This window comes from Pseudophryne corroboree, chromosome 4 (assembly GCF_028390025.1).
Source record: "Pseudophryne corroboree isolate aPseCor3 chromosome 4, aPseCor3.hap2, whole genome shotgun sequence".
NCBI classification, from domain to species: Eukaryota; Metazoa; Chordata; class Amphibia; order Anura; family Myobatrachidae; genus Pseudophryne; species Pseudophryne corroboree.
In genome coordinates this window covers 234,123,387-234,136,671 of record NC_086447.1, presented here as the reverse complement: position 1 = coordinate 234,136,671, position 13,285 = coordinate 234,123,387, and the positions used below count along the sequence as shown (strand labels likewise).

Genomic DNA, 13,285 nt, shown 5'->3' with positions numbered 1-13,285 from the left:
GACACGCTTCTTGTACTGACATCATTTGACAAGACTATTGTGGTACCCTGATTTTGCATGGCATCAGTTAAAACCTGTCACAGATGCAGATAATACAGTACTTCACCATTGCAAACTATTACTTTACAGGTGACTCTGATCAGCTATCTCACAGGAGCTGAGATCCCACTAAAATAAGGCCATATTGGAAAAGGGAGTAGAGGCCAGTGCCATTTTAAACAAAGTCATACTTGCTGACTTTCTGTCTGCTCTCCAGGAGGAAGCAAACAGGACAGCTTTGCAGGTGGCATGGAGTGACAAAGCAGGTGGTGTATGGGGCATGATGGCATGCCCAAGTTTTTTCTCCATGCAAAAATAAATAAATGGAATTTGCACCCCTAAAATCTAATATATTTCTCCATAAACAAATAAGCAACATTTAGCTGAATTTTATTTACAACTCTATGGGGTCTCTTCATCACCCCTTAATTTCTACAAAAGTATGTCAAAATTTAAATTTGTGCCTACTTTTGTAAAAATTAAGTATTGGGCCATTCATTATACAATAGTATGGGGATCTAAATTCATCAAGCTCCACAAATACTACGTTATCAGAGCTTGACAGCAGGAACCTTTGGCATTTGTTACTTCTGGCATTTGTTACTTTTAGCGTTTGTTACTGCACCCCTGATCCTTCCTATACGAAGGAGGGTCAGGGTTGCAGAGAGGGATGTCTCGGACCCACTTTGGCTCCTACCGCCATATGTAGGGTTATTGCTTGCATGTGGGAACCCCAGTTCACACATGTGCAATAGTACTGCCAATCAGACTTGGCAGTACTAAGTTTCACCATTACGAAAGTAGCTGTGATAGGAATTGCAGCGGCAGCTGACCTTCAGATCAGTCTCTGCGCTGGAGCAAAATGACTCTATAATTTCACAGTGGATGAAAGAAAGGGCTAAGATAACTACAAAAAGACACAACCATGGTGATCAAGACTGCAGACAAAGGCGGAGCAGTGGTAATCCAGGACAAAGAAAAGTCTGAGCAAGAAGCTATAAAACTGACAACACCTACAAAAAAATGGAATAAAGATCCAACAAGTGCATTTCAGAGACAACTAATACAGTAACTTGAGAAGGACTAACCACGGGAAGTATTGGCCTTATCTTCTCTAGGTGTGGGGGCCTGGATGTTCATTTGGGGACAAGGACAAGGACTAATGGCCTTGGTTTTCGCTAAACCACATGCAGTTTACGTAAACTATAGATGAAAATTGTTGGAAATTTTAGAGGTTTAGAGGCAAACATCCTTAGTAGCAATATGTGTTGATTTGGGAAAAACTGGACCTTTGATAAATTGACCGCCTCCTCTGCTTTGCCTGGAAAAAACACTTTTCACACTATTCCTCACATCAACCACCATGAACTTCTGCCATTCCACAAGGCTTTAGAAGGAATCGCAGTGCTTGTGCACATACCAAGGGATGTGGAGCTGCCAATGAGGATTTTCCAATGCAAATCTCTCACTTTGCGCTCCCTAACAGAGGACAAGCATGGTTTAGATACAATGAAGTGGTTAAAAAGTTAAGCTAAATCTGTTTTACAACATGAATCACATTGGACTAACTACTTTCAAAACTACTGTAGAGTAATTTGATTTTTACATTCTCATTACATTGTTTTGTAACATATATTTTGATCACTATGCCAGAATTGCCTGATCTAATTTTTGCTGAAAATCTCTTAATATATGATGTTATGATCCTATATTGAAACTATTTTTATCCTTACTAGGACATCTAGGAAGGTTTAACGAAGAACATTTGCTGCTCATCAAAAAACTGGAGTGATTAGAACAAGCGTGATCAACACAAAGTCACTAACCTCTTGTAAGTAGCAGGGAAAGCAGCAAGTAATGCACCTCAAGGGTCTAATAACTGTGATTACTTCCCGGCCTATGTTATTAGAAATGCGCATGGTGAAAGGCCGCAATGGTCCACACAAGTTTTTATTAAGATAGATGTTTTCCTCCCTTGCAAAATAAAGTCTTTGTCCAAAGTGGTCTTTTATTTCATACTTGTTGCTCTTTTCAGTACCGAGAAAAACTGTGAAATCAATAAAAAATGATATCACTGCATTATCAGTATTACGTAATGGTTAAACAGGCAGTTCCAAAAAACTATATGATTTACAAGGTTAACGTATATGAAAAAAAAAAAATACCTGAAATTTACAGCTGTATTATTATAATATGCTTTTGACTATTCTGCGCTGTTTTAGGGGGTCATTCAGATCTGATCGCTGCTGTGCGTTTTTGCACTTAAGACAAGAGGGCCTAAAATTAGAACTATACTGTAGTCAGCTGTATTCTCTCATTTTTACCCAAATACAATAAAGAGATATTCCTAATTGTTGTCTTACAATACAGAAAGCATCCCAGTGTGTGATCTTATCCCATTATGTGTCTACATAAAGCCATGGACTGAACATAATCATATTAGTCACAGGGATCTTTCCTTTTACAGATTTCACTCTTTTCCTTAACACTACTCCTTAGACCGCTTCTTCCCAGCTCAAATCTTCCACCCTGCTTTCTCTCTCTATGGGGCTGATATATCACCATCCACATCTGAGAATGTGGATGGGATGTGATAAAATCCACCCAATCCGTAATGTGATAATTGATGACATTATTATGATTACAATTTATTTATAAGGCGCCACAAGTGTTCCGCCGCGCCGTACATGCAACACACATTAGAACAATACAGCGTATACAGAACTTAACTTCACAGAAAACTAAAACAGAGCACAGGTAACAATTAGCACCACAATTCTCAGTACACAATACAGCTGAGATGTAAGGAAGCAAAGGAGTAATCAGCATACTACGGGGGGCGGGCAGCCATTGGTAGAGATGTACAGTCACGGGCAAGAGGAAATGCAGGTATAGATAGTCACTGAGTAGGAGAGAGCTGTAATTGAAGTACAAGAGAAGAGGGCTGTGATAGCAGGAGGGGAGAGGGCCCTGCTCCAAGGAGCTTACAATCCAAGGGAAGAGGGAGGCAGACAGGTGACATGAGGTACAAGCAAGTGGAAGGTGGCCTGATATGAGGAAGTAAGTGAGACTGAGATGGCCATGGCATTAGGATGGGAGAGCGGCCTCAAGACTGGGTTATGTGGAAGGGTAGGCTTTGATGAACAGAAGAAGAGTTACGTTACTTGTGCAAAGATATAACTTGCTGAGACTGGGACTGGAACCAGCATCTCCAGCACAGCTGACACAGCCTTTATCAACAACATGAGCCACAGCTACATGGATGTATCAATTATCACATGCAAGGACAGAGCTTGTGAGAAAGCTCTGTCCCTGCGACACCATGCCACAGCATTTTCGTGGTATTTTTCATAAAAAATACCCTGAGTATTTGCTGCGCATGTGCCACCTATGTTGCCGCTACCAGTGCTGACGGCAAACCCCCCCCCCCACCGCAACAAACCCCTACCTACCGAAAACTGCTCCAAAAGCCCTTCAATACATTTAAGTGATAATAAAATGAATGTGAAAATGGTGTGAAAAACATTCTGCCAATATGTAACATCCAGCTTCCACCTCTCTTACCCAATCTTTCAGACAACTTTTTTGCATTCCTCTATTCTGTCTGATGCAAGTGCTCTCTCACTTCTTGCAAGAGTGAAGCATGTGTTTCTGGTCTCCGGCTCCAGGTGACATGGGCTATATAAGTTATACAGGTACACACCAGAAGAGGACTCAAACTATGAACAACCCAGGTACTTATTGGTTTATTGGTAGATAGATAGGTAGATAGCAGATACAACTGTACTCACTGTTACATGTACTCTGGAGATGGAGCAGAGCTTGAGCTGAGTGGGGATTCAAATAGGTCACCAGCCAGTGAGTGTATACTGTAAATGGGTAGTGGTGCAGGGATGCTGGAACAACTTTATAACTAGTAATAACTAGGTCTCTCATAAGAGCTAAGCCAGAGACCTCTATCTTTTGCCAAGTCACTCTATACAATATGACAAGATGGCCCTGCATGTACTCAGTAAAGCTCTTGGTGACCATCTTGGGATAGGGCATGAAGCCTCTTTGGAGAACAGGAAGGCTATAGTTTGCGCAGTAGCACACACCTCTTTCCACACTTTTGTATGTAAATTACTGTATGTAAATTCCCTTTACTGTGACAGTGTGAGGGTGAATAAGGCAAATACATTCTCAACTCTATGATCTGCAATCAATGCCTTCACCCAAGTCAAGACCCAATTCTTCTGGGGATTGTTTAAGAATACCTTGGCATTTGCAGAGGTGGGGCTGCACTGTGCTTGGGTCTCTTTACAGAGATCACTGGTCTATATGTGGCATGTTTATACCCTTTGATCACATGTACAGTATAATGTAATGCAGGCCCCATGCTTAGGTTAGGGCATGGCCAATCAAAGAGGCATGGCCACCCCAACTTGGAAAACCATTAGCTGAGGGAGGAATTTCTCAGCCTCCATGGCTGACTGGAGCCCCCAGGCTCCACAGACAAGCTCAGGCTCATGTAATTAGTATATTTGGAAAGGATGGATAACCCCCTTTTCAATTGAAAAAAAACAGAAAAGGGGCTATCATTACTGCATAAACTTAACCCTTAGTGGCAGATGTATCAGGGTGTTTCTGCAGTAATTTTTCCCGATAAGCATGCTGATTGCAATATTTGTTTTCGGTCTTATGTAACAAGCTGTTAATCAGATTTTTATCTCTATTGAATGCAATATAAATCATATGTATCAAATAATCCAGGTAGATTTTTTCTGGAAAATTTGATATATATATATTTAATGATAGCTGTAGAAGGCATTAAATGCTGTTGATGTAGCTTAATTATTCTTTAATTCTTTTATGAATTGTCTATTACAGGTTGAGTATCGCATATCCAAATATTCCGAAATACGGAATATTCCGAATTACGGAATTTTTTGAGTGAGAGTGAGATAGCGAAACCTTTGTTTTCTGATGGCTCAATGTACACAAACTTTGTTTAATACACAAAGTTATTAAAAATATTGTATTAAATGACCTTCAGGCTGTGTGTATAAGGTGTATATGAAACATAAATGAATTGTGTGAATGTACACACTCTTTGTTTAATGCACAAAGTTATTAAAAATATTGGCTAAAATGACCTTCCTGCTGTGTGTATAAGGTGTATATGAAACATAAATGCATTCTCTGCTTAGACTTGGGTCCCATCGCCATGATATCTCATTATGGTATGCAATTATTCCAAAATATGGAAAAATACGATATCCAAAATACTTCTGGTCCCAAGCATTTTGGATATGGGATACTCAACCTGTATATATTGCTCATTTTTTCTTAGCTGTGTTATAATTTTTTTTTCAATTTAAAACTAAATTTTTTTATTTATTTTTTTACCCCTGCAGCGTCTTTCTTGTTCTACTCGCAGAATGGGACAGGCCTGAGGCAGGCCCGTGACTCTGACTACCATCAACCTCGAAGCTGAATATTGCGAATCAGCGGTTCCTGCAGCATTGTTCAGGTTCGCATGTGCTTGCGCAATACAAAAAGGTAATAAAAATTGAGAAAATTATGGTATTTTGAAATCGCAAAAATGCCTAACATTGCATACACTATAAATATAACATTTGATTGATACATTTCATACTAAAAAGATGCCAATCAAATGCGATATTAGATGAAAAAAATTGATGTGAATTGCTATGAATGATGCATCAGCCGCTTAATATGATACAGGTCACAGAGTAGAAATAACAGTTATTTGAATTACAGTGACTTCTGTGGCTCAGTTTTCTCACTGAAGCCTTGAACTTTACCCTGAAACCTACAGAGACATTCAGAGCATCCTTAGGACTTTCTGGTGTTTCCTGCAGAGAGTCACATGGTGATGTTAATTATGTCATATTCAGGGGGCGGGTCCGATTTAGGACAGAATATTGCCCTGCTAAAGCCTGGAAAGAACCACCCTCCAGGAATGTGTGCACTATTTAAATAACTGTTAATAAATTAAAGAGAAATAGATTTTCCTTAACATTTAGCTGACCATACTATATTGTGTGAATATAATTGCACTGTGTAACTTTAAATTGTATGCTGATTTGTAATTGTTTTACCCTACGACTTGTAACATGCTGTTTTTCAATCAATTCGTAATTTAACACTGAGCTACTGGTTAAATTCTTCGAGCAATATTTAAATTCTGTACGAGCAGCTAAACCAAAACAACAAAGTGAGTGATGAGTACAACATTAAAAAAGCTTGGGGGATGTTTCACAGTTCCTATCGTGGAGAATCCATCAGTGAATATTATATTAAATACAAAATATGCATCCCACAGTGATCGATCAAGCTTGAACAGTTTCTTTTTTTAACTACCCCTCCCCAGTACTACTCTTTACGTGATTATAGCAGGGAAACCATTAAATATCACAGTCTTTGCAACAGCAAAAAACGAAGGCATCAAAGTTTGTATTGCTGTAGGCAAGAGTGTCTGCATGGAGTCAGTTACAAGCTGGGCATGTTCTCCTGTGGGGTCCTTCAGCTATGTTGTTTAATACTTGTCTCCTACTAAGACACAAGTCTTAATTGAATCTAAGACAAAACGCCCTTTTGTTCAATCTCTCTATCATCATGTACATTATTGTATTCATTTTCTTTCCGGAAATCTTGAAGCTAATTGGTGGCAGTTTTCCTGTAAATACAACTTGCATCATGGCAGGAGTGAAATGTCATAAAAAGCATAACTAAATAGCACAGTTTCCTTGGTATATTTACAGATGTACAGTGATCCAAAAAGCTCTAATTTAAATCCAATTTACAATTCACAGAAGGTGCCAAATTTGTATGCTAGGAAGAACCATATGTGGAATTGGAGTGGGAAGATAGATTACACTTATAGCATTGTGTGCATTTTATATCTATGTATCTCTTGAAATGTTTTGCTCCTTATGTCATTGAAGGTGTTTTTAGTTCTTTTCAAGTAAGCTACATTACTTTGTAATTTAAAGTATATATTATGTATACATTTTACTTAGAATACATATAAAATAGATTGTTTGTAGAGTATATGTGCCTGATCAGTGGCATATTTATAAGGGTGTGGTATGTTAGATAGAGTAGACTTAGGTCGACAGTGTCTAGGTCGACCACCATTGGTCGACAGTAAGTATGTCGACATGGGTTCTAGGTCGACAGGGACTCTTGGTTGACATGTATTAGGTCGACATGAAAAAAAATTGACATGAGTTTTTTTTATTTATTTTTTTGTGTCGTTTTCTTCGTAGAGTGACTGGGAACCCCAATTAGTGCACAGTGTCACCTTGCATGGCTCGCGGCTTCGGGCAGGGTGCCTCGCTGCGCTTGGCACAGGTTACCGTTCCCAATTGTAGTCCACGTGGATCGTAAAGTATGAAAAAGTTCAAATAATGGAATAAAAAAAACAAAAAACTCATGTCGACCTTTTGTGTTGTCAACCTAGTACATGTCGACCTAGAGTCCCTGTCGACCTACTTACTGTCGACCAATAGTGATCGACCTAGACATTGTCGATCTAAGTCTTGTCGACCTAGAGACCAGATCCCATTTATAATGGGTGCAGGTGGCCCACTTATACTGTCCTTCAGCTCATCTCTCCATTTATATCTGGAAAGATGGTGTCTGCAGAGGACCTAGCAATGAATCTGTTAGGGAACTCCAGCAGTATTTGTGTGAGATGCCTAGAGCCGGTGAGAGGGTGTTTTGCCAATAACAGCCCGCCCGCTGTTCCCTTTGTGCACGACACTCACACTGGTATTTAGGCTGCCGCATGGACTTAAACCTCTAGCAGTAGGGGCTCACACAATAGGCTGGAGACCACAAGATAATGAGCAGGAGTAAAAAATTAGGGCATATACAGTATGAACAACACATGAGCACAGATGGTTAAGGTCTGGGCAGGGCCAGGATCTAAGCAAGGCACTGTGTAGTGGAATGCAGGCACTGTGCAGATCAGAGCCGTAACTAGGTGTGTGCAAAAGGTGCATTGCCCACAGCGCACTTATATCCCTCCCGCTGATGGCCTCCCTTCCACTCCCGCTCCCCTGTTCCTGGTGCCCGCAGCAGCCCCAAGCTCCGACCAGCTGGAGCCGCTGATTGCTCACTATCTGTCATGCTGTGTAAAGTCAGCAGCAGCACTGAACAGGATATCCCCCCTGTGCTGCTGTGCTCCCGTGGCCCACCCCCTCTCTGCCTGTGAAGTGGACAGTCTGTCAGCAGGAGTCAGGAGCCGGCAACAGCGCTGGAAGAACGTACACATCACGTAAGTGCCTACACAGACACTACACTACACTATATTACACTACACTACACTACACTACACTATACCACAGTACACTTCACTACACTATATTACACTACACTTCACCACAGTACACTTCACTACTGTGGTGTAAGGAGGAATCTGCCTGCCGTACTGTGTAAAAGGGGGACTCTGCCTGCCATAATGTGTAAAAGGGGGACCTATCCTGCAGTACCGTGTAAAAGGGGGACTCTGCCTACCATAATGTGTAAAAGGGGGTCTCTGTCTGCCGTAACATGTAAAAGGTGGACTCTGTCTGCCGTAATGTGTAAAAGGGGACTCTGAGGGTAATTCTGAGTTGATCGCAGCAGGAACTTTGCTAGCAGTTGGGCAAAACCATGTGCAGGGGAGGCTGATATAACATGTGCAGAGAGAGTTAGATTTGGGTGGGGTGTGTTCAATCTGCAATCTAAATTGCAGTGTAAAAATAAAGCAGCCAGTATTTACCCTGCACAGAAACAAAATAACCCACCCAAATCTAACTCTCTCTGCACATGTTATATCTGCCTCTCCTGCAGTGCACATGGTTTTGCCCAACTGCTAACAAAGTTCCTGCTGCGATCAACTCAGAATTACCCCCTCTGTCTGCCGTAATGTGTGAAAAGGGGACGCTGTCTGCCGTAATGTGTAAAAAAAGGAGACACAGGGGTAAATTTACTAAGCTCCCGATTTTGACCGAGATGCCGTTTTTTCATCAAAGTGTCATCTCGGTAATTTACTAAGCACTAATCACGGCAGTGATGAGGGCATTCGTAATTTTTTGCAAGTTCAGGTAAAAAATTACGAATGAATACACCATCGGTCAAAACGCGGCTGTTTAAGTATGAATCTCGGTCATTTACTAAGAAGTGCAAAGCAAAAAAAGAACAAACACTGCCGTGAAAAATTACAACTCGTAAAAAAGTGCTAAAAAAAAACAGACCTGCTTTTTTTATTCGTGATTGGATAGGCATGCACGGATCCATGAGATCCGTGCATGTATATCAGTGGGAAGGGGTGGGAAAGTGATTATTTTTTCAAAAAAAATTGCGTGGGGTCCCCCCTCCTAAGCATAACCAGCCTCGGGCTCTTTGAGCCGATCCTGGTTGCAGAAATATGGGGAAAAAAATGACAGGGGTTCCCCCATATTTAAGCAACCAGCATCGGGCTCTGCGCCTGGTCCTGGTCCCAAAAATACGGGGGACAAAAAGAGTAGGGGTCCCCCGTATTTTTAAAACCAGCACCGGGCTCCACTAGCTGGACAGATAATGCCACAGCCGGGGGTCACTTTTATATAGTGCCCTGCGGCCGTGGCATCAAAAATCCAACTAGTCACCCCTGGCCGGGGGTACCCTGGGGGAGTGGGGACCCCTTCAATCAAGGGGTCCCCCCCCCAGCCACCCAAGGGCCAGGGGTGAAGCCCGAGGCTGTCCCCCCCCATCCAATGGGCTGCGGATGGGGAGGCTGATAGCCTTTGTTGTAAAAGAAAAGATATTGTTTTTAGTAGCAGTACTACAAGGCCCAGCAAGCCTCCCCCGCATGCTGGTACTTGGAGAACCACAAGTACCAGCATGCGACGGAAAAACGGGCCCGCTGGTACCTGTAGTACTACTACTAAAAAAATACCCAAAAAAAGACAAGACACACACACCGTGAAAGTATAATTTTATTACATACATACACACATACATACATACTTACCTTAAGTTCCCACGCAGGTCGGTCCTCTTCTCCAGTAGAATCCAAGGGGTACCTGTTGAAGAAATTATACTCACGAGATCCAGGGGTCCAGGCTCCTCGGGAAATCCAGGGGTAATCCACGTACTTGACAAAAAAAACAAAACGGTGTCCCGACCACGAACTGAAAGGGGACCCATGTTTGCACATGGGTCACCTTTCCACGAATGCCAGAAAGCCACTTTGACTTCTGTCTAAGTGGGTTTCTTCAGCCAATCAGGGAGTGCCACGTTGTAGCACTCTCCTGATCAGCTGTGTGCTCCTGTCCTCACTGACAGGCGGCACACGGCAGTGTTACAATGTAGCGCCTATGCGCTACATTGTAACCAATGATGGGAACTTTCTGCCCTGCGGTTGACCTAAAGTGACGTCACCGCTGAGCTGAAAGTTCCCATCATTGGTTACAATGTAGCGCATAGGCGCTACATTGTAACACTGCCGTGTGCTGCCTGTCAGTGAGGACAGGACCACACAGCTGATCAGGAGAGTGCTACAACGTGGCACTCCCTGATTGGCTGAAGAAACCCACTTAGACAGAAGTCAAAGTGGCTTTCTGGCATTCGTGGAAAGGTGACCCATGTGCAAACATGGGTCCCCTTTCAGTTCGTGGTCGGGACACCGTTTTGTTTTTTTTGTCAAGTACGTGGATTACCCCTGGATTTCCCGAGGAGCCTGGACCCCTGGATCTCGTGAGTATAATTTCTTCAACAGGTACCCCTTGGATTCTACTGGAGAAGAGGACCGACCTGCGTGGGAACTTAAGGTAAGTATGTATGTATGTGTGTATGTATGTAATAAAATTATACTTTCACGGTGTGTGTGTCTTGTCTTTTTTTGGGTATTTTTTTAGTAGTAGTACTACAGGTACCAGCGGGCCCGTTTTTCCGTCGCATGCTGGTACTTGTGGTTCTCCAAGTACCAGCATGCGGGGGAGGCTTGCTGGGCCTTGTAGTACTGCTACTAAAAACAATATCTTTTCTTTTACAACAAAGGCTATCAGCCTCCCCATCCGCAGCCCATTGGATGGGGGGGGACAGCCTCGGGCTTCACCCCTGGCCCTTGGGTGGCTGGGGGGACGGACCCCTTGATTGAAGGGGTCCCCACTCCCCCAGGGTACCCCAGCCAGGGGTGACTAGTTGGATTTTTGATGCCACGGCCGCAGGGCACTATATAAAAGTGACCCCCGGCTGTGGCATTATCTGTCCAGCTAGTGGAGCCCGGTGCTGGTTTTAAAAATACGGGGGACCCCTACTCTTTTTGTCCCCCGTATTTTTGGGACCAGAACCAGGCGCAGAGCCCGATGCTGGTTGCTTAAATATGGGGGAACCCCTGTCATTTTCCCCCCCATATTTCTGCAACCAGGATCGGCTCAAAGAGCCCGAGGCTGGTTATGCTTAGGAGGGGGGACCCCACGTATTTTTTTTTGGGATTTTACATTGTTTAATTAAAAAAAAAAAAAATAAGAACCCCAGCACGGATCACACAGATCCGGCCGAGATTGATTGTAAAAAAAGTCGGCAGTGTTTTGCTAATCACTGCCGTAAAAATAGGTAAAAAACCACGAATGACATCGACATCGGAAGAAAAGAAAAACCCGAATACGACAGCTTAGTAAATCCATCGTAATCAATTCAAAAAGTTGCAGTTTTACACTGTCGATGTCATTCGTGATTGAACTTTGACCTTTTTTCGGAAATTACGAATCTTAGTAAATTTACCCCACTGTCTGCCGTAATGTGTAAAAAGGTGACGCTGTCTGCCGTAATGTGTAAAAAAGGGGACACTGTCTGCCGTAATGTGTAAAAAGGGGACGCTGTCTGCCATAATGTGTAAAAAAGGGGACGCTGTCTGCTGTAATGTGTAAAAATAGGATTTTGGTACTTACCAGGTAAATCCTTTTCTTTGAATCCATAGGGGGCACTGGAGTACTCTTGGGATATGGACGGCTTCCACAGGAACAAGGCACTGAATAAATTAATTTTGAAACTACTCCTCCCCTCCATATCCCAGAGTACCTTAGTATTTTTTACTGAGCCGAACAGGAGCTATAGAGAGGTTGACAATGGAGAATTACATATAACATAACGGACAACAATAAAGTTGACCCAACATTACGGACAACTAAACAGTTGACACCATAACCGATTAGAACTTGATAATTTGAACCAGTAGGTGAGAATGTGTTACCATAAGATCTACTGAACTTACCCCAAACCAGGTAAAACTGCTCTTGGTGGGCGTCCAGTGCCCCCTATGGATTCAAAGAAAAGGATTTACCTGGTAAGTACCAAAATCCTATTTTCTTTTTCATCCACTAGGGGTCACTGGAGTACTCTTGGGACGTACCAAAGTTTCCCCCATGGGCGGGAGAGCTGTTTGGCACCTGTAACACTAGGCGGCCAAAGCTAGATGCTGATGCCGCAAACGTATCAAACTTGTAAAAGCGCACAAACGTGTGCACTGAAGACCATGTAGCCGCACGGCAAAGCTGTGTCGTAGAAGCTCCACGACTCGCTGCCCATGACGTTCCCACAGCATGTGTGGAATGAGCTGTTACTGATGTAGGCGGCTGTAACCTAGCATGAAGGTAAGCCTGACGTATGGTCAGTTTTATCCATCTGGATAAGGTTTGCTTAGAAGCTGGCCAACCCATCTTGGCAGCATCATAGAGAACAAACAACGTATCCGTCTTACGAACTGTCGACGTTCGGGATACATAAACGCGTAATGCGCGTACCACATCCAAAGTTCCAGAATCTCCTGTTAACACAACATTGGTTGATTGATGTGAAAAGATGACACTACCTTTGGTAGGAAAGCGTGATTCGTCCGAAGTTCCGCTCTGTCATCATGAAACACCAAATACGGTGGCTTGCATGACAAGGCACCCAAATCTGAAACACGCCTTGCCGAAGCTAAGGCTAAGAGAAAAATTGTTTTCCAAGTGAGAAATGTAATATCCACTTGTTGTAAGGGTTCAAAATATAAGGACTGTAAGAAATCTAAAACCAGATTCAAGTCCCATGGCGCTGTAGGTGGAATATATGGAGGCTGTACTCTGAGGACACCCTGCAGAAAAGTGTGTACCGACGGCAATAGAGCCAATCTTCTTTGAAAGTAAATTGACAACGCAGATATCTGCACTTTTAGTGTGGATAGACGCAGTCCTCCATCTAACCCCATCTGTAGAAATAACAAAAGACG

At 42.8% G+C, this 13,285-nt stretch overlaps 1 protein-coding gene across 1 annotated transcript in view; it reads right to left on the bottom strand.

Moving 5' to 3' along the window:
* PLSCR5 (phospholipid scramblase family member 5) overlaps window positions 1–13,285 on the bottom strand; it is a 212,149-nt gene that overhangs the window by 127,329 nt on the left and 71,535 nt on the right. Inside the window, exon 4 of the mRNA XM_063919572.1 lies at window positions 1,866–2,086. Coding sequence (XP_063775642.1) covers window positions 1,866–2,086 — 221 coding nt within the window. The remainder of the gene's footprint in view (window positions 1–1,865; window positions 2,087–13,285) is intronic.